This window comes from Erpetoichthys calabaricus, chromosome 10 (assembly GCF_900747795.2).
Source record: "Erpetoichthys calabaricus chromosome 10, fErpCal1.3, whole genome shotgun sequence".
Taxonomy (NCBI): Eukaryota; Metazoa; Chordata; class Cladistia; order Polypteriformes; family Polypteridae; genus Erpetoichthys; species Erpetoichthys calabaricus.
The window spans coordinates 164,399,704-164,420,846 of record NC_041403.2 but is presented as its reverse complement, the minus strand read 5'-3'; the positions used below and the strand labels follow the sequence as shown (position 1 = coordinate 164,420,846).

Genomic DNA, 21,143 nt, shown 5'->3' with positions numbered 1-21,143 from the left:
CTACGTGAATTGGTCATCAGACATTGATGCCAAAAGTGAAACAGATGTGTTAAACGTCACCATACGACCAAACTGCCATGATATGCCCAGTGAGTTCGGTCTTGTGAAGCTTCACTTTTTTGTGACAGCACCTGCATGACAGAAAAATAAAAGTAATTACGATAAAGTATAAAAGATGAGCAAGACGTCGGCCCCCTAAGCGCTGTTCACCGTGTGGCAAATGTCTATGTTTGTGTCTGGGCCTTCTGCTGCGTTGGCCCACAGTAACACAAGGGGCGCGTTGATCGTGTGGGTTGGGCATGGTCATGGTCATCCTACCCTCTTGAATGCTAGCAGTATAAAATATGAGAAAAGTGTGTAAAGAATCGCGTGTCTGCTGTCATAATCTTAACACTGGGCGGTGTGTTGGCGACCGTCACACAATGGACGTGTACTAAATCAGTGGACCCTGCTCTCCTACTGTATATGTTGATGTTTTAATATTTATACATTTCTGTTACACAACTTTTTTTTCACCAGCGTTTTTGATTCATTTCTCTTGGAGTGAGCGTAGTGCTAAGGAGGTTGAAGGCCTACAGTTAACTATGGGATGCTGTATCCTGCATAGATCTGGCAGATGACGATTATGGCCACAAATACACAGAATGAAGCACGACCCACTTTGTGCTCCCACTACCCCTGAAAATCTCGTAACCCGTTTCTTAATTGTTTTTGACAGATGGAAAGAATCAGCTGCTTCTGGCGCTGCTGAAGTGCACGGGTAAGTGACAGGAGTGGGCAGAATATGTCACTGTGGCTTGGAGTGAAGGGGGATCAGCGGGACTTGATTAACTTAGCATTAGGCCCGCTTCTGTAACTAGTGCCTGGCACAGAGAGCCTAGTGCCATATGGGCATAATAAAAGTAACATGGCATCTGGAAGTGGCAGCACGTCAAATTGGTGGTGACAGGTGTCTGGTGGCAGCAGCAAGCCATGAGTTTGGGGTCTGCTTGAGTGTCTTATATGGATATGTTGAATGTTACAGATACCAACCTGCAGCTGCGCAGGGATGCCATTTTCTGTCAGTGTCTGGTGGGCTCCATGTGTGCCTTGTCGGAGCAGCTGCTGGCAGCCCTCAACCTTCGCTACAACAATGGCGGTGAATACGATGAAGAGAGCAAGGAAGTCAGCAGGAAGTGGCTCGAGCAAATCGCTACCATCGGCGTCCTGCTCAATTTTCAGTCCATGTTGTCCCCGCACGTGGTAAGTAACCCACCTGTTCAGTTATTCTGCACCTCGCTTGTCTTTCTTTTAAGGGGAAAAGAGCGTCGAGTGTGAATGAAGGGTCCTGCATGCAGGTCACCTCCTGGCCAGTGTTGTTTGAGAGGGTCTGATCTGCAGCAAAATAAACGAACCTCACACGTGTAATGCTAAGCAGCTGACGTGTGACCGGAGGTGCAGCCTTTCCTTCTTCAGATGCTTAATTATACTTGACCAGCTGTGTAAACCCGTGCTGTAAAAAGCCTGGGCTCCTAGAAACTATTGAAATCGTCAGAAAAAAAATTGAAATGCAGAGTCGGCGGTTTCGTTTTGCAGATGTGCTCACCTTCATTGTCTATCAGCCGCTAAGCGAGTTTCACTCTCCTCGAAGGTTTCGTTTTGCCAATGTTCTCGCCTCACTTGTCTATTTCCCATTAGGATTAATAAAGTATCTATCTATCTAATCTAATCTATCAGCGGCTAAGCGAGTTGGTCTTTCCTCGGCTGCTTGACTTTGGCGACGGAGTCACTTTCTTTCAGCTTGATGCTGTAGCCTCACACTTGTTTCTTCTTCCGACACGTTAACTTGGGCACACCTTGCTGGCTCTTTGAGCGTCATGCTGTAGCCTCACTTCCGAGACAGACGGACACACTTCCACATATAGACGTTTATATATAAGATATGCTCAATATCCATCAATCAGACCACCTGCACTTAAGAACAGGTCACCCACCTGCAGCTAAGCATGCTCGGGCCCTGCCAGTACTTGGATGGGAGACCATCTAAGAAAAGCTTGGGTTGCTGCTGGAAGAGGTGTGGGTGAGGCCAACAGGGGGCGCTGACCCTGCGGTCTGAATGCGGATCCTAACGCCTCAGTGTCGTCCTTCAGATGAGCCTTTAAACTGAAGTCCTGACTCTTTGTGCTCATGAAAGATCCCTGAGCGTCCTTCATAAAGAGTTGGGTGTATCTCGATGTCCTGGCTAAACGGCCCACCACAGCCTAGTTGTTCTGGCCCCCCAATCATCCCCTGTCTGTAATCGGCCGTCTCTCTCACCACTTCACCACCTAAAAGCTGATGTGTGGTGAGCGTACTGGCACAAAATATGGCTGCTGTCACATCATCCAGGTGGATGCTACACATTAGTGGTAGCTTCGTAATGTAAAGAGTTATTATTATTACTATTAACTCATACCTTGCAATCTTTCAGAAAGAAGAACGCATCATGCTTGAAGACATGAAGGTTGCGCTGTTGGACTTGAGTAAAGTTAGTATCTGCTTTCGTCAGCTTGAAGACGAGTGGCGGGTTGCCAGTAAGTACGCTTAGGTTGGATGACCTCAGCCTTAATCTGCATGGAGGACCAAGAAAAGCCCCCCATTGCTCTCAACTTCCATTGTCTGCAGATTAGGCAAGAGTTGTGATGTGATGGCATCGAGATCTCTGGGTGGATTTTTTTATTTGTCCTCCAAGTCCTCTCGTTTTTATGAAGGTGGCTAGTTTCTTATGGTTGTTTTTGGTTTTTTTTTTCCTTATTCACCAGACACCTCAATCTGTTATCAAGTCGAAGGGGGACGACAGGCTTTGAAGATCATCTTTTACCTGGACAGTTGCCACTTTGCTGAGCTGCCCACCAAGTTTCAGAACGGGGGCACTCTGAGGCTGCACACTGTGCTCTTCACCAGGGGTATGTCTGTGCCAAATCCACACACCTCATTAGGGGCTGACATTGTTACAGCTACTTTCAAAATGGCCACACCAAAACTCACGTGACGTGATGTGAACAAAGAAGCACTCGGTCGTATTCTGTGTGTTTCCAGTAGGCCTGGAGAGCAGCGTAGACGTAGTCCACTCTCTGAGCACATGATATTTGTGTTGTGCAGCCAAGAAGAGCCTGCCTTGTGAAGATTATTCTAGTGGCTAACAATCGGCATTTACGTCTTGTGAAACCAAAAGATTGGGTAGCAGTGCAAGTATGACGCCATACGTAGTTCCCTCGGTGTGTCTGCCATCTTGTATTTCTGGTGCAGCCAATGGTGACGACACCAAAACATTGGATAGCAGTGCAACTATGAAGCCGTAGTTTCCTCTCTCTGTGTCTGGTGCAGCCAATGGGAAGTGGCGCTCGGTGTGGTGGCCAATGGGAAGTGGCGCTCGGTGTGGTGGCCAATGGGAAGTGGTACTCGGTGCGGTGGCCAATGGGAAGTGGCGCTCGGTGCGGTGGCCAATGACAACTTGTGCAAAGTGCAATTTTTGGAACTTGAGAGCTGTGCAAGGTTTAGGTTGCTCATAATCAACTGCTATGTGTGCTTCTCGTGTTTGACAACAGAATGTTAACGTGTCACTCGTGTCTTTTTAGCTATGGAGAAACAAGAAGCTTCTCCAGACGTTGCTGCCTCAGAGGAGTTTCAACAGCAGATCAACGCGGCCTCCATGGAAAGGCTGACATCTTACTATCGCAAGCTCAGGTAAAGATTGTGAAGTTTGGACCTCATGTTTCATCCTGGCAGGTTTGTGAAGTTAGGATGTTGGGGAGTTAAGGTGGGATTTGCCACTGCAGAGCACAGCACAACACATAATGCCAGTCAAAAGTCTCTTCATAATTTACGTGGGCTGCATTATACTTCCAGAGCTGACCATCGTTGCTTCCCATCTTCTTCCCAACACTCTGGCCTGATGTTTCTTGAGAAGTATTGAGTATTCTCAATCTCTTTCAGCACTTTAGTCTCACAATGCGGCCATCACGCTTGACGTCTGCTTGTGTTTTTGTCTTGCTGCAGGGGCTTTTACTTGGAGAGATCAAAATTAGCCACAGACTACAACACCACCGTTGTCAAAGTTGATCAGGTAGGTGGCACGCTCATGGAGCCCACCTTTGAGTCTGTGCTTATGCTTCTCAAACACACTCCTTGAGGTGGCTTATTGTGTGACAGTGTGTGTGGCGTCTGTCACTGGGCAGTCGTGCCGACGGTACATAAAGTGCATTAGTCTGGCAGGCTGAAGTTTCAGCTTTGTGTAAGAATGGAAGTTTGACGTCCGTGAAGCCAAACTTGTTTGAGAGCTTTTAGGTTTGCCTGTCTGTTCACCGGGTGACGCAGATTTCTCATAACTTACATGAATGGGGGCTTTGAAAGCAGACCAGTCTCATTTCCACGTTTGGTAAACTTGCCCCCTAATCTGTTTCTCTTACCAGCTGCTGCGCCCCCTTAATGCCATGGAGGAATTGTTCAACCTGATGCAGTCATACGTCGGTGTGAGGCAGGCCTCAACAGGAAATACGAGTAGCCAGCCCCCTGGGATCAGCCTGCTGCCCATCTCCTCGGAGTTCTGTAACCGGCTGGGAGCGTGTCACATGTCCTTGTGTGCAACGGGGATGCAGAGGTAAGGGTGACGTCATCACGTGTGCTATACGGCCCTCCAGACCACTCGCTCCCTCCGTTTTCAATGTTGTTACATGTACAGTGCCCTCCATTTTGTTTGGGACAAAGTCGCATGTTTTTTTCCTTGATATCCCCCCATGCTGTTCAGTTTAAAGTTACAAATCAAACGATTCAGACATCGTGATTAAAGTGAACGTTGTAGACATTCATGTAAGGGGATCAGCACACAGTTTGGTCGCACAACACTTTTTCTACATTGGGGTGCACCATAATGTTTGGGACAATTGGTGTCACAGGAGTTTGTGATTGCTCAGGTGGGTCTCATGGCTTCATCAGATACCTCGGCCTGCTTCTACCCCTTTAGAGTCTGTAATGGCCATTACTGAACATGAGGCTGTGCCAATGAAAGTCAAAGCAGCCATTATGAGGCTGAAAAAGCCATTGGAGACATCAGTAAAACCTTAGGATGACCAAATCAACTGTCAGGAATATCACTAAGAGGAAAGAACACACTGGTGGGCTCAGTAATCGCAAAGGGACTGGTAGGCCAAGGAAGACCTCCACTGCTGAGGACAGAAGAATCTTCACTATGGTCAAGTAAAAGCCCCCAACACCTGTCTGACAGATCAGAAACAGTCTTCAGGGGACCAATGTGTGTGTGTGTGTGTGTCAGAGACAACTATCAGCAGAAGACTTCATGAACAGAAATACAGAAGACACACTGCAAGATGGAGACCACAAAAACAGGACGGGCAGGTTACAGTTGGGTGGGGGTGTGGGGGGGGGGGTTGGTTAAGGAGCCTGCAGAATTCTGGGTAAATTTCATGTGGACAGACGAGACAAAGACGAACCTCATCAGAGTGATGGCGAGAGCAAATTGTGGAGACGACAACTGCCCAAAGATCCAAAGCAGGCCGCCTCATCTGTTAAACATGGTGGTGCTGGGGGTGTTATGTCTTGGGCATGTATGGCTGCCACAGGTCCTGGCAAAATTCCTTTCATTGGTGATGTGACTGCTGATGTGAATTATGAAGTGTGTAGAAACATCTGATCTGCTCAAACACAGAGGTCACGCTGTAAGATGGAGACCACAAAAACAGGACGGCCAGATTACAGTTTGGGGGGAAAAGGACTTCAGAGAGCCTGCAGAATTCTGGGGAAAAGGTCTTGTGGACAGACGAGACAAAGATAAACCTCATCAGAGTGACGGCAAGAGCAAAGTGTGGAGACCCAAAGCAGACCACCTCATCTGTTCAACATGGTGGTGCTGTGGGGGTGTTATGACTTGGGCACGTATGGCTGCCACAGGTCCTGGCACACTTCTCTTTATTGATGATGGGTCTGCTGATGGCAGCTGTACAATGAATTCTCGGGTGTGTGGCAACATCTGATCTGCTGAAGTTCCAGTAAAGGCCTCCAAACTCAGTGGATAGCACTTCATCCTTCAACAAGATGATGAGCCAAACAGACTGCTGAGGCCACACAGGAGTTTATCAAAGCTACAAAATGGAAAATTCTGGAATGGCCAAGCCAGTCACCCAGTTGAGCAGGCCTTCCATATTCTGAAGAGAAATCGTAAGGGGACAAGCCCCCCAAAACAAGCAAGAGCTGAAGATAAATAATGAATAATAGTAAACATATTTTCATTGTAAGTGGGGAGCCACTTCAGCCACCACTAATGTGCAGCGTCCACCTGGATGATGAGACGGCAGCCATTTTTGTGCCAATGCACTTGCCACACATATCTGTTAGATGGTGAAGGAGTGAGAGAGAGAGAATTATGGACCTGGGACGATTAGGGGGCCAGAATGACCAGGCCGTGGTGGGGGGTTTGGGGAAGGACATCGGGATACGCCCCACTCTTTATGAAGGATGCCCAGGGATCTCTTATGACCCCAGAGAGTCAGGACATCGGTTTTTACGTCTCCTCTGAAGGACAACGCCATTTATTTTTTTATATATATAACCGTGTCCCCGTCACTGCACTGGGGCATTGGGATCCACATTCAGACCACAGGGTAAGTGACCCCCTCCCACCCCGCTAGCCTCACCCACACTTCTTCCAGCAGCAGCCCAAGATGTTCCTAGGTGGTCTCCCATCCAAGTTAGCTGCCCCTTTCCATGCCTGCTTTTCTTCTTCTCCATGTTTGGTGTCGGAGTAGCCCCTTATGTTGTGTGTCTTCATCCCTGCCCAGGTGCAGCCTCAGCGTGTCTCTGGAGCAAACTATGATACTGGCGCGAAGTCACGGGCTGCAACCCCGCTGCATCATGCAGTCCACCGACATTATGAGGAAACAGGTAAAAAGCACAGGGTGACGGGGTGTGTTTGTTCGGCCGACATCTTCTCGATCTCGCATGATTAAAAAACACATTGGGGGCTACGGTGAAATTCTAGAAAGTTGCTTTGAGTGCTGACAGAATCAGGACAGCTGCTTGAGATGCCAAGGCTTTAATGGTGCCAGGTAAAGCTTGTGCTGGCATCTTGGCCTACTTTTTTTCTTTTTCGCTTCTTGACTCATTTTCTTTCATCCATTAGGGTGCCAGAGTGGAAATAACAGCCAAGAACTTGAAGGTGATGGACCAGCTGCCTCCCAATGCCCCCCGGTATGTATTCCCATTTAGGACAGGCTGTCCAAGTGCTGGTCAGATCCGCTCCTGTTCTTTCATGCTTGTTAGGTGCAGAAGGGGACAAAGAGTGCGTCCTTGGTGGGGCGCGGGTTGCAAGTGGTCTTTCTGCTGAGCCTACTGGCCCACCATGAGATGCCCTCTGACTTGAGTTCTCCTTGTTCATTCTCCTCTGTCTTTCATCTTTCAGGCTCTTTCGTTTATGCCTGCCCCCCGTGGATGGAGATTTGTGAAGGGGGCTACGGTGGACTTAGTAGTGATAAGGAGAGGCGTCTTGGGGGGGCAGATCGAGGCGCACACGTCCTCTTCTGCTGCGGCGGCACTGAAGACGAGCTCAGCCCGGCCTGCATCCGCCGCTGTGATGCGCCATTGGGCGGGTGCCCAGAAGGCCTGGCCTTGGCCCGAAACACTTAGTAATCCCCACTGGTGTCTGCAAAATGCTTGACATATTTATTTGGACTTTTATTTAATTTTTATTTTAGTGTTTTATACTAGGAAGTATTCTTAAACAACATTCCATTTAAAAAAAAAAAAGAAAACACTGGATAAAAGAAACGGGAAGAGAAAGACGGGACGGGATGAGCTCTCAGGTGGATCTTGAGAGTTGAAGTTCACACCGAGACGTCACTGACATTTCGTTTCTGCGCAAACCCTAACTGCTTGTCTGGTTTTGTTTAACAAGTTTGGACTGACGGCAGGGGTTCCTTAACTTTAGTGTTCTGCTGTCAATGGACGATGTTCTCACCATTGGCACACCAGGGAGGAGAAGGGCACAAGTGCCCACTGTTTTCCATGTTTGTCACTTGTGCCCCCCTTTTGGGCCTCGTGCCCATTTTTTTTTTCTTCCCATCCTGTTGGCCTCACTCTTTCAGTTCATTCGAGTTTCGGTTGGTGACGGCCCCCGTTCTCACTGTTTTAGATGTCAAAGTGAAGCGAGTTTGGAGAAGAGAGGACAGAACGGTGTGAGTGGATGGCATGCCATCGTGCTTCAGTTTCCTCCCATTCGAACCCTCACGTGCCTTAGCAGGATTTTAGCCGAGCACCAAGTGCCTCCTGCCAGCTGCCTTCTCTGCAGGACATTTCATTTCAAAGGGGTATGGAGGTTCTGGGAGCTGTGATGTTTGCTACTGTACCCTGCTGTTCACTTTTGCACGTCTTTAGCTTCAAGCCGAGTCTCATCATCTCGTTTTGGGGTGGTGATGCATTGTGTTGATCCCTCAAGAGCTCTGCGCTGTGGGTCACACGTGGTGGCGCCATGTGGATCACTCGGGACTGAGTGGGCCGGCTGTACGCATCATCACTCTGGGGACCTCGAGATGCTGCGTTCGACATCCTCATGGCCGTACTGTATAAGGGTATCTCTTCAGAAGTGACAACTCGGGGGACACGTCCGCCAATTCGACGCTTAAGGGCATTTCAGGACTTGCGTTTTACTTTTGTAAGGCCGCCTCCTTTTGCACAAGCACTGTGACTAACGGACTTTGTGTTGGAAACTTCAAAATTCAGCGTGGCTCGCGTGGAGGCAGAGTCGGGATTTTAGTTTTCTGGTTGCAGTATTTCATCACTAAATACGTTTGTATATTTTTTTTTCATCAGTTGTAACCTTTTATGTGCATTCCTAAATTTTATTATGTTCTAACATTGACTTTTTATTATTGTTATTATTATTTTAATATAAGACATATGAGGCATTTCTTTGTCTAGTGGGTGCTGGCAGCCATCGACACGACTGTCCGGCAGAGCACTTCTGACAAAGCCAGAAACGGGGCGGACGCGGGGGCTTCAGTGTCTTGTCTTGTTGTTGTAAATAAGGTCGCCGCCCGTGTCGCTAGGCTTTGATTTGCCCACTGATGCTGTACAGAAAGTTTCTATGTTTTCAAAACTTGTAACGTGTTAAGTTAACTTGGTTTGCTGGCTAATAAAAAAATTTATTTAGAGACGTCAAGGAGTCACTTTTGGGAGGTTTGTCCCCTTTTAAAAGGGGTTGGCGTCGGACCCCTTTCAGATGTGCGGTCTCCGCGGCAACGTCACTCCGCTTGGGCGATCCCATAAGAGGAGGGTCTTGGTATTTGAGTGCTGGAGCTGTGCCCCCCCCCCCCCAAACTCCTAAACACAGTGGTGATCGCTAGTCTCGTCTCTGGTCACTTGGTGACCTAACTCCGGTCCCTCATATTCTTTAGTGCATTTCTATCTCTCTCTGTATACAGACACATAGAGAGGTGAAAGGCACTATATAACATACAGTAGATGGATAACAAAGCAATATACGTAACAGACGGATAGAAAGGCACAATTTAACAAATAGATGTGAAAGGCAGTATATAACCAGCATATTGATTGAAAGGCACTATTATTTTATTTCTACTTATGTTTTATGTTAATTTGTTCAATTTTTGTAAAGCACTTTGGCCACAGCATTACTATGTTTGTTTAAATGTGCTATATAAATAAATTGACATTAACACTATACAGACACAGATGTGAAAGGCACTATATAACATATTTACGAGGGTAAACCAAGAAGTAAAGGCATTTTGCCGATGACGCGGTAACCACAACACTGGCGAGCTGACAGAACACGAGACGCTCGTGGTGGCTTATGGGTAATGTGGACAGGCTCCGCGCAGCGCTCTGCCGTTACTGTAGTTGACTTCAGGGTCAGATGAAGATGGACGCTCCGCAGCGGGACTTGCAGCTTTGTTGAACAACACGCCATCGTGAGATTTCTTTGGGCAGAGCTGCCGAAATTAACTGAAAGATGCTGGCTCAGTTACAGAAGTGAAAACGGCAGGACTCGACGAAAAGTCAATGAGTGGGAAGGAGGAGTGTAACCGACGAAGCTCAATCTGGTCGACCATCCGCTTTGCACACACGAGCCCACGCCGCCAAGGCGAATGTCTTCATCACAGAGACCAATGGCTTACACTGCCTGCTAAGTGTCCGCACAAGGACTGGAGGGGGGGGGGGTACCATAAACTTTATGGAAATGTTTTGATTCTGCTTTGCTGAACTTTGTCACTCCCCAAGGGGAAGTTGTCCTTGCGTGTGACTTTTTTGGGGGTCCGAGGGCCGACCTGGAGCAGTTTTCAGGTTATAATGAACGTATACTGTATAAGAAATTCAGACCTTTTTTTTGGCCTTGGCATTAAATAATCTTCATTTTCTTCTCAATGACATTTTTTCAGTGCCATTTCCTTTCGGTTCTCTCCACATACTGATGATCAGTGGCGAGGACTGCAAATGTCACACAGGATGTTAACTTGTGTGCTTATCGGCAAGTAACGGCTTCATAAACCAGTAATGTTAACAATGAAGAGTCGATTAAGCAGCAGGATAAAAAGAACAAAGTCCGTGCCATGTAAATAGTAAGTCCCCACGCTGTAAATCTCACAACTACACGATACTCAATACAAAATAGCAAAGGAAAAGGGTCACCTCATTAAATGATGGGACCACCTAAAGGCCAAAAATGACAAAACAGACCGAAACCTGCAGCACTTTCAAGATGAGTAGGGTGGTCAAGCTGGATTGGCTGAAATTGTTGTAATCTAATGAGAGGGGTGTGGCCACCGCTCAGGGGGGTGGGATGGCCTTTCGCTCAAGAAATCCCAGAGTGAATTCCGCCCATCACTTTGGACGTTTTCTTTAATCAGGTATTTCCCTTGCTGTTCGTGTCACGGCTCAAAGCCCCCTCAGGAGCGGCCGCAATGTCTTTATAGTTGTTGACTGCAATTTGGAGTTCTTTGCACCAGAAGGAAAAATCAAGAATCCACCTCAATGAATAGGTAAGTTACTACATGTCTGTCTGTCTGTCTGTGTGTGTGTATCTGCCCTGTTGCTATGTCTCGGTCATTCCAACAGATGGCGCCTCAAACCTATTTATAGTAATAAAATACATTGCATTTGTCATTCCAAAAGATGGTGTATTGAACATTTGCAGTAATTAAATGTATGTCATTCCAGCAGATGGTGCATCAAACATTTGAAGTAATGGAGTGACAAGTGCAATGCATTTCATTACTTCATTATAAAATAAATTCCAGCAGATGGTGCACTGCAAATGTTTATGCTGAAGAAGCCGAGCTCTGTGTTGATTACTCAGATTCCCACCCATCTGAGATGGGCAACAGAATTAGTCTGCCTTAAAGGACAAGTGTCGGGAGTGTCTGTCTGGTTGCTATGTCTTTTTCATTCCAGCAGATGGTGCATCACAAACATTAACACTAATTTTAGGAATCCCATACCAAAAGGCATATAACAGCCTTGTACAATCCAACAGATGGCAGCACAAAAACATTTGTAGCAACGCATTTCGTCACTGCAAATATTTGCGAGGTGCCTTCTGTTGGAATGACAAATCCAATTCATTTTATTACTCCCTGCATTTCAAAACACATTCCGAAAGGTGGCGCACTTGAAACGTTAACGCTGAGGTCGCCGTTGATTTCCGCTCGTCTCGGACAGCAAGCGCTGCTACTTTTGTGTATTCAAACACCTCCCGAAAATAAGGAGGTTAGATAAGCCGCCATATTTCTTCCTCTCCTCCTCCTCTTCGTCATCATCACTTCAGTTGAGAGTGAAGCCCCTTCCTTTGCTGATGACCACGTGCAGGTGAGACTCCCACTGTACTCTGCACGTGTGGCACTGAGGACCCCCATACAGCAAACCTTCATCTCCTCCACGCTTTTCCATGTATTTGCTCAGCGGACAGATTAAGCCAAAGCGATTTACAAAAGGGGTCCCCCACCCGGACGTGTCTGCTATTCGGGAGGCGTCACCTTTAAAAGGCACGTTAATGGGAAACTCACGTGGCGCAGAGAATGGGCTTCGTATACTGTTGCCACATAGAAGAAGAAGATGATGATGATGATGGAGGATTTTGTTTTACCCCAATAAGCTAACACGTTTATGGAATGGGAGGTCTCAGATTGCACATTGACCCCCAGGTAGAAACTCGGGCTGTTGGGTTGAACGGTGTGAAGGCCTGCGTGTGTGCGAATGTCTTTATGTGACAACTTTAAGAAATGTAACCGGGACACTGAAGCCCTAAGCGACTATACATGACGTGTGTGTGTGTTTTCAACTTTATATTTTTGTATGAACTGTTTGCTTTGAATTTCCCAAAAACGTTTGAAGCAAAAACACTTGAACTGCGATTTGTGTTGTACGCGAGTCGTCCCTTTATTTGCTCAAACCTTTCCAGTCGCAGCATTTTGAATTAGCTGGAAACCCCTCGGCGAACGCCGCGCCCCCTCATAATGTTTTTCTGTTACTGCATTCCGAGATTTGGCAGGTAAGAAAGACCGCAGGTTTGAATTAACGGTGTCCGCCTTTCTGATCACGGGGCCCGACTGTGCCGATGTGTCGCCTGCTGACTGACCGCGCGAGCTTCTCCTCTCCGTTCTTGACACAGACGCCGTTGTGCTACAGGATCGCCACCAGAGGGCAGCAGATCGATAAAATGACGGCTTCTGTTCGACTGTCCCGAGCGGACTTGAAATAAAGGGGGGGGGAGGGGTCTTAACAGGCTCGTCAGGCCTTCAACGTTTGCCAGAAAACTACGACAACCTGGCAGGGTTAGGTCAGTGTGTGCTGTCCTCTCTGTTTTGTGTGTTCGTGGCAAGATGTCGCTCTCCTGCTTCAGTCTGTCAGGAAACAAGCGGGCTGAGGCTTTGGACGACTTGACCTTTGGAGCCGTTTGCGCTTCCTCGCCCTGCCGCTCTCTTGTTTGTTTACCCAAATCTGCTGTTGGCCTACAGATAAATGACTTCATTGGCGCTGCCACTTGTCAGTAAAATGTCACAACCCAAAGGCAGTGGGGGTGACAGCTTGGCAAAGTTAGGGCACAGCTCTCCGGCCTGTAATGTCTTACAGTTTAGAGGCCTTCACAGAGACTGATATCCAGATAGATAGGAAAGGTGCTATATAATATATTTACAGATAGATAAGTAGAAAAAGGCACTAAATAATAGATAAACTCAGATAGGTGTCAAAAGGCGCTATATAATAGAAGTGACAGACTGACAGATATGCTTAAAAGGCGCTATATAATAGAAGTGACAGACTGACAGATATGCTTAAAAGGCGCTATATAATAGTTTGATATGAGTCAAAAGGAAGCATAATACTGTAGTAGCTGTAAAAAGGCACTATATAAGAGATAAACATAGGTAGCTGTCTAAGCCCCCATATAGAAGTGAAAGTCTCTATAACAGAGCAGGGCACGTTAACAGATATGTAGATCTGCCCATCTTTATTTGTCCCAAAAAGGAACTTTATTTTTATTTTATAACTGCAAGCAATGAGAAATAAGAAACACAATCACAACACAAAGAAGAAGTGGAGAGCTGATTGAACTTCATCCTCAAGCTAAGATGTCTGGTTTGTGAACTGGTAAAGAGGCGGAGCCTGAGTGCAGCGTGGGCCGATTGTGTAATATCATTGGTTGAGGCTTTACGTCCAGTGAGACGTTCACTAAGAAGAAAGACAACACCTGGACAGACTGGTCTTTTGGGGGGGGGGGGGGGGGGTTTGTTGGCCCCTACTCTTTAACACCCAATTGGCCCAAAAATGTTACAGGTAAATGTGAGAAAGCCACAAATGCCCAGGCAAATGGACAGAAGGCCTGAGCAGCCCCCTGCGTAATACAAGAAGACCTGGGCAATGAGGTGAAGCCCTGGGTGCCCACCACCTTGGCATCTTCAGTCTGCCAGGATATCGATAGTCGTAACCAGGGAGGGGACGAGTGCACTGAGGACACGAACAGCAAGGCTGGTACAGAAGAGCTCAGGGCTTTTATTTTAAACAGTTGTCGTCCAAGAAAGTGCGGGCGAGTCTTCAAATAAATCACAAAAACACCTGGGTGTCTGCGAAGGCCGACGTCAATCAAGCACAGGCAGAACGGGGCTCTCGTCCCATCTTTGCCCTCTCGTCTCACCCTGTTTACCCACTGGGTCTCCTGAGACCCCAGCAAATGCGGTGGGATTCCTCAAGTCGGACTCCGCAGACCCCCCAGACGCACTTCACCAAGACTGGGCCACACTCCTGGGATGAGAAGAGCATCCAGGTTCATCCTGGTTGTATTTGGGGTACACGGCACGCCAGTCATATTTCAGCCGGTGCCCCCCAACGCCCCCATCCTGTTTCATGTCCCCTTTCTGTTCACGTTTGAGTTATTTTTTTAATTCTTTACATTATTGCTTGTTCTTGGTTTTGTTCTGCGTCTTGTGTTCCATGGATGGTTCCCCAAGTGGCAGGACCACCTGCCAGTCACCGTTCCGGGTGGGCCATTAGAATGTACTCTGGAGTTGGTGGGTTTCCTTGTTGTGCTTTCAGGACGTCCCCGGACCCTCTTCTCTGTTTTCTGACCCCTCTCTGGATTTCTGCCTTTTGTGATCCACAGAACTTTGTTGTCTTTTATAAAATTCCGGTCTTCGTCCTTCTGTCTAGCCGGGGTTTGACAGGAAATCCCCCTCTAGTGGGCGTTCTTGGGATTTGGGGCTCTCCGTTCATAACAACACCATTGCTTGTGTGCTTGGAATGAAACGCTCATTGATACCAAATGAGAGGGTGGGCATCAAACTAAAAGAAGTGCGAGATCAGGGTGTGGCGTGTCGATGGGGGCAGAACTGGCACAGACACAGGAATTGAGGGCGATGGTGGGAGAGAAACCTCATTAGAATGGGGTGATGTTAAGAGAGGTGACCAGCAGGGAGCCACCGCTGTTTTTAATATTTAGAAATGAATTGGATGGGAATATAAAGAAGAAGCTGGTGCAGTCTGTGGGTGATGCCAAGTTGGGTGGATTAGCAGATCATCGAGAAGCCATTGAATCAACGCAGACGGGCCTGGCAGAGGAAATGTAACGTCAGTAAATGTAAAGAGAAAAAAAAGTGATGATGTGAATTAGTCCAGCAGGTCGAGTCTGCTATTTAAAAATGAGTTCATCGAGAACACGAGGACACAGTTGGACACTTGATGAGGTTGAATTGCACACAAACATTAGGACGTTTGTCTGTGGTTCTCTCTGTGTGAAGACACATGGAGTAAGTGACCAAATAGTGTGGTGGACAGGAGGACTTTAGGGACCTTCAGAACTCAACTTGATGTTATTTTAGAAGAATTAAGTGGCGAGCTCTGGTGGTCCCAGTGGCCTGGTCTCATCGTGTGTGGCGAGGTGGCGTTGCTTTTATTGTCTTTTTATTCCCCAAAGAGGAGGTCTGCCATTCAGCCTTGCGATCTCCCGACTCTCATGTGGACCACTCAGGCAGAAACAGCAATTTCACACGAATGGTTCAGATGAGCCCAAGATGCCACTCAACTCCAACTTCATCCACATGGCTTGCTGTGCCAGTGGGCATCTAATACCCTTCCTTGGACTCGTCACACTGAGATGACGGTGCGCCCCCCCAAGTCCCACACCAGCTGTCTGGTGTGACCGGCTGCCCCCCGTACCGCGTGTGCTGCTCCAGTGGACGACTACCACGATTTGTAGAACATCAGCGAGCCGACTGAGGCCTGAGTTGGTGTCGGGGAAACGGCAGGCAGACGGCGGGCTTACGAGAGGACGTGGTGTGGGGGCTCCTCGTGTGCCTCGTGACAGCTGGTGGCTCTTAAACTTTGAGTATTTGACTCTTATCTCCTTGCTGGCCTGCAGTGTGGGGGTCCTTTAAGACCTCCATTGTCATTTCCATGGCCTTGTTGGATTGAGTCCTCAACTTCACAAAGTCCTCTTTCATTATTCACATTTTTTTTTCCTTCCCCTCATCAATCAGTCCCCAGGATGACAAAGTTCTCCAACTGGCACGCGTACCCCGACCCTTTGCTATGACACTCGGGAGGGTCCCATTCTGTTGGTCATCATTGAGATATTTCTGCACCTTGGTTGAAGCCCACCTCTGGTCAATTCATCTCATTGGGATGACCACCTGTCTCTAGCTGGTCCCAAGCCATGAGCTGGGGGGAGGCACCCGAGGGTCACATCTGAGGAAGGCTACAGAAACGTTCTCCAGCTCTGAAGGTCTCCAAGTGCACGGCGGCCTCCATGATTTGGAGACAACTATGCGTTGGCAGCCCAGGAAATCTCAGAAATTGTGGAAAAAGGGGTCTTCAGAAGAGGGGGCACCAAGAACCTGGTAGTCACTCTGCCTGAGAACCTCTGCGGAGATGGAAGAAACTTCCAGAAGGACAGCCACTCCACCATTCTGGGCTTTATGACAGAGCCCCTTACGCGAGCCCACTTGGAGCAACTGAGGGAGAAGGAGCTTAGTAAGGGTGACCAAGAACCCGATGGTCCTGCCAGCGTGACTGGAAATGGGAGAAACTTCCAGAAGGCCAACCACCACTAATGTGGGCTTGACGGTGGAGTGGCCAGATGACACATGAAAGCGTGCTTGGAATCTCCAAACCAAAAAGACCCCAAACTGACTCTCAGATTAGGAAAAACAACACTTTGTGGTCTGAAGAACCCCCCAATTGAACCGTCTGGCCTCAGTTCTAAGGGTCAAGTGCGGTGGACACCAGGGGGCGCTCGTCACCTGTGCCATACCATTCCAGTGGGGAAACACGGTAGTGGCGACATCAGGGACCCCGAGACTAGACAGGGACACGCTAGCTGAGCTCCTGAGAAGCTTCCAGAAGGACAACCACCACCCCTGCAACACTCCAGTAATGAGTGGCAGAGATGGCACATTAAAGTCCGCTTGGAGTTCACAAAAAGGGACTCAAAGGACTCTCTGGCCCGATGATGCCAACATTGATGCCACGGTGTGGCCTCGATTCTGAAGGAAAAATGGGCGCAGCTCGTCACCTGTGCAGCGCAACTCCAATGGTAAGTCACGGCGGCCGCAGGGCTGAGGGAAAGTCGAATGCAGCGAAGTCCAAAGGTGGTCTTAATGGTGGACGGCAGACTGGGCTGAAGGTTCACCTCCTAAGAGGACGACCCCCTGAGACGTGAACCCACGTAAACGTCCCCTGGGAGAGACCCGAACATGGCCCACCAGCGACCTGAGGGACCTTCAGAGGATCTGCAGAGGAGGACGGAGGGAAATCCCCAAATCCAGGTGAGTGACGTCCTTAGCCTTCCCATAAAAGGGCGTGGTTTAAGGCCACAGCTAATTTAAATATGCTAATAGCCAACAGATTCTGTCATTCACAGTCGCCTATAAAACAGAGAAACATTCATATTGGGACAGACATTTGACTCCTTGTCACGTCCGATGAATGCTCCTCCAGTCGTGATTTAGTGTGAGTGTGACGAAGGTGCCACTTGTCCACGTCACAGCGGCCCCACATGGCGGTGGTCTGAGCAAACCTAAACCGGACGTCACACACCCCGACGGGACAAAGTATGTCATGTCAGGTCATTCGCTAACCCACATAATCCTGACCAGGGGCACGTTGGGGGGGGGTCTTCAGACTATCCCACCTAACACAGTGTGCCAGACCATCACAAGGCAAACTAAACACACACTGGGGGTCAACTTAATGTCACCAAATCACCTAAGTGGCATATCCATGGACAGTGGGAGGAAACCGAAGCACACGGAGAGAACACGCAAACTTCATACAGGGGCGCAAACCCGGCCCACCACCCTAAGTGCCACCGCGTCTTCGACAAAACACGGAATAAACTAAAACGTTTGTATGGGGTTGTAAATCAGAAACTGAGTAGGAATGCCAGGGCGCTGGAGCCAAACCGGGTGGGCGTCGGGCGCGAGCTTTCTGTCATTTCAGTGCCATTCGTGGATCTTGTGTGGCTTCTTCTGAATTTCAGAGTTTGGAGCGGGCGCTTGTGAAGTGTGACTGCGCTTCTATTCTAAGTGTGTGTTACGAGCAATTTATGAGGTGCGACTCCACGAGAAAAAAAAGAACCCACAATTGTCACACACTGTTGACTTCGGGGAATCCTGTGGGGGTACTCCGAGAGTATGGGGTACCGGCCCCCCTGATAAGGGCTGTTCAGTCCCTGTACAATTGGTGCCAGAGCTTGGTCCGCATTGCTGGCAGTAAGTCGAACCTGTTTCCAGTGAGAGTTGGACTCCGCCAGGGCTGCCCTTTGTCACCGATTCTGTTCAGAACTTTTATGGACAGAATTTCTAGGCGCAGCCAGGGTGTTGAGGGGGTCCGGTTTGGTGGGCTCAGGATTGGGTCACTGCTTTTTGCAGATGATGTTGTCCTGTTTGCTTCATCAGGCCGTGATCTTCAGCTCTCTCTGGATCGGTTCACAGCTGGGATGGGAATCAGCACCTCTAAATCTGAGACCATGGTCCTCAGCCGGAAAAGGGTGGAGTGCCGTCTCAGGGTTGGGAGCGAGATCCTGCCCCAAGTGGAGGAGTTCAAGTATCTCAGGGTCTTGTTCACGAGTGAGAGAAGAATGGAGAGTGAGATCGACAGGCGGATCGGTGCGGCGTCCACAGTGATGAGGGCTCTGCATCGGTCTATCGTGGTGAAAAAGGAGCTGAGCTGTAAGGCAAAGCTCTCAATTTACCAGTCGATCTATGTTCCTACCCTCACCTATGGTCATGAGCTATGGGTAGTGACCGAAAGAACGAGATCGCGAATACAAGCGGCTGAAATGAGTTTCCTCCGCAGGGTGTCTGGGCTCTCCCTTAAAGATAGGGTGAGAAGCTCAGAGTAGAGCCGCTGCTCCTCCGCATCGAGAGCAGTCAGATGAGGTGGCTCGGGCATCTGATCAGGATGCCTCCTGGACGCCTCCCTGGTGAGGTGTTCTGGGCAGGTCCAACTGGAAGGAGACCCCGTGGAAGACCCAGGACACGCTGGAGGGACTATGTCTCTCGACTGGCCTGGGAACGCCTTGGGATTCCACCAGATGAGCTAGAAGAAGTGGCCGGGGAGAGGGAAGTCTGGGCATCTCTGCTCAAGCTGCTGCCCCCACGACCCGACCTCAGATAAGCTGAAGAGGATGGATGGATGGATGGATGGATGGACAATTGTCACCGAACTCACTTGTAGCTGACAAACGTCATCGGCACCCGCCATTGTTTACTTCGGACTTCACACAAATCAGACTTTGCTTTTAAACTTTGCCATCCAACAGAACATTTCAAGTAATAACACAAGTGGGCACAAATGACGGGACCCTTCACCTCCCGTCTGGTGGCACAGCCTTTGGAGTTTATGATTCCTGGAGCTCTCGGTGAGACGTCACCACAGGTCGGTCGTTCAGCCCCCCGCTCCGGCTGGGTCAGCTTTGACGGGGGGTCTTCTCCAGACAGCAGGTTTCAGTTCTCTCCATAGATGGTCGATGGGATTCAAATGAGAAGGCCCCTTCAGGACAGTCCGCAGTGTTTTGTTCTTCACTCTTCTTGGGTGCTTCTCGCTGTGTGTTTTGGCCCCTTTACACTGTTGGGGGGGTCCATGAGGCCGAGTGCCCTGGACGTTCTGCTCCAGATTGTCTCGATGGTCTTGAGATGTCATTGCTCCCTGCACAGACTCGAGGTGCCCCCAAGTGATCCTCCTTCATGTCCCACAGCAGCTCTGCTCTTCTTTTCTCTGACAGCTTCGTTTTTTGTTGTCATTCACCTGACGTGACTCACCAAAAAGCTCCAGTCGTGGCTCATCTGTCTAAAGGACCTTCTCTCAGGAGCGCTTTGGTTTGTCAACATGAATTTCAGTCTGGCTTTTTAATGTCGAGTCCTCCTGGGTGTCGTCTCCCATCGAGCCCACCGTCACTCAGACACCGATGCTCCCCCACCTTGGAGTTCTGCTTGTCCCTCTTTGGAAGTTTTTGTCCTTCTGTCCATTCTGGGGTCGATTTTCCTCTTGTGGCCGCGTCCAGGCAGGTTGACTACAGTCCCATGGACCTTCACCTTCCTCATAATATTTGCTGCGGTTGTCACAGGAAGACCAAGCTGCTTGGAGGTGGAGGTCTTCTCGCCTGTGCCTATCATTTCTTTCTGATCTCCTCAGACTGCTCTCTCCTTTGCTTTTCCCGGTCCACGTTGAGCGTGGGGCACACGATGACCCCAAACAGCAGGGTGACGACTTGTCTCCATTGAAATTGGCCGAGTGACTGACTGTCTGATCGGAGACATGTGTGTGTGTGATAGGAAATGAAGAAGACGGCGAGTTTGAAAAATCATCCATCCATCCATCATTTTCCAACCCGCTGAATCCGAGCACAGGGTCACGGGGGTCTGCTGGAGCCAATCCCAGCCAACACTGGGCACAAGGCAGGAACCAATCCTGGGCAGGGTGCCAACCCACCACAGGACACACACAAACACACACTAGGGACAAGTTAGGATCGCCAATCCACCTAACCTGCATGACTTTGGACTGTGGGAGGAAACCCACGCAGACACGGTGAGGACCCGGGAAGCGAACCCAGACGGGTCTCCTAACTGCGAGGCAGCAGCGCTACCCACTACGCCACCGTGCCACCATTGAAAAATCACTCGAGTCCAATTATTGAAGATCTTTCCTAGGGGTGCCCACAAATGTGTGCAGGCCATTTCAGAAGATCTTTGTAGAATAAGCGACACTTGACCTCTTGTCACACTTGCTTGGCTTTACTCGATGAGGTACACAGGGGACAATTGCTTTTCATTTTGTCACTTTTCAGGAGGCGCGCTTTCCCAATGAGCCACACTTGTCTACGTGACGTTTGTGTCTAGCATTACGATTGAGACTTTAAAAACGTCATTTTATTTTTTATTATTCGTCCACACCAAGTAAATAGAATAAGAAAGGAATGGGGGGGGGGGGTGTCCAACGCCTCCCCCACTCTCAATATTCCCCGCATTTCTTCGGCAGCCCGTGATTAAGGACTGGCGTTAAATGAAGCCGTGACAATCCGTCAAAACGCGCTGAGACAGAGGAAGGCTAACGGTCTATTAGGGGAGGGGCTTGGGGTGAAGGCTGACCACACCCCCAAAACA

The 21,143-nt window shown here is 48.9% G+C and overlaps 1 protein-coding gene across 1 annotated transcript in view; it reads left to right on the top strand.

The window, feature by feature from the left end:
- Positions 1–9,181, top strand: part of prex1 (phosphatidylinositol-3,4,5-trisphosphate-dependent Rac exchange factor 1) — a 126,362-nt gene extending 117,181 nt beyond the window's left edge. The window contains exons 31-40 of the mRNA XM_028812388.2: positions 719–760; positions 1,025–1,242; positions 2,450–2,552; positions 2,781–2,924; positions 3,597–3,705; positions 4,018–4,084; positions 4,431–4,618; positions 6,813–6,915; positions 7,154–7,221; positions 7,433–9,181. Coding sequence (XP_028668221.2) covers positions 719–760; positions 1,025–1,242; positions 2,450–2,552; positions 2,781–2,924; positions 3,597–3,705; positions 4,018–4,084; positions 4,431–4,618; positions 6,813–6,915; positions 7,154–7,221; positions 7,433–7,475 — 1,085 coding nt within the window. The 3' untranslated portion in view covers positions 7,476–9,181. The remainder of the gene's footprint in view (positions 1–718; positions 761–1,024; positions 1,243–2,449; positions 2,553–2,780; positions 2,925–3,596; positions 3,706–4,017; positions 4,085–4,430; positions 4,619–6,812; positions 6,916–7,153; positions 7,222–7,432) is intronic.
- Positions 9,182–21,143: the final 11,962 nt, after the last annotated feature.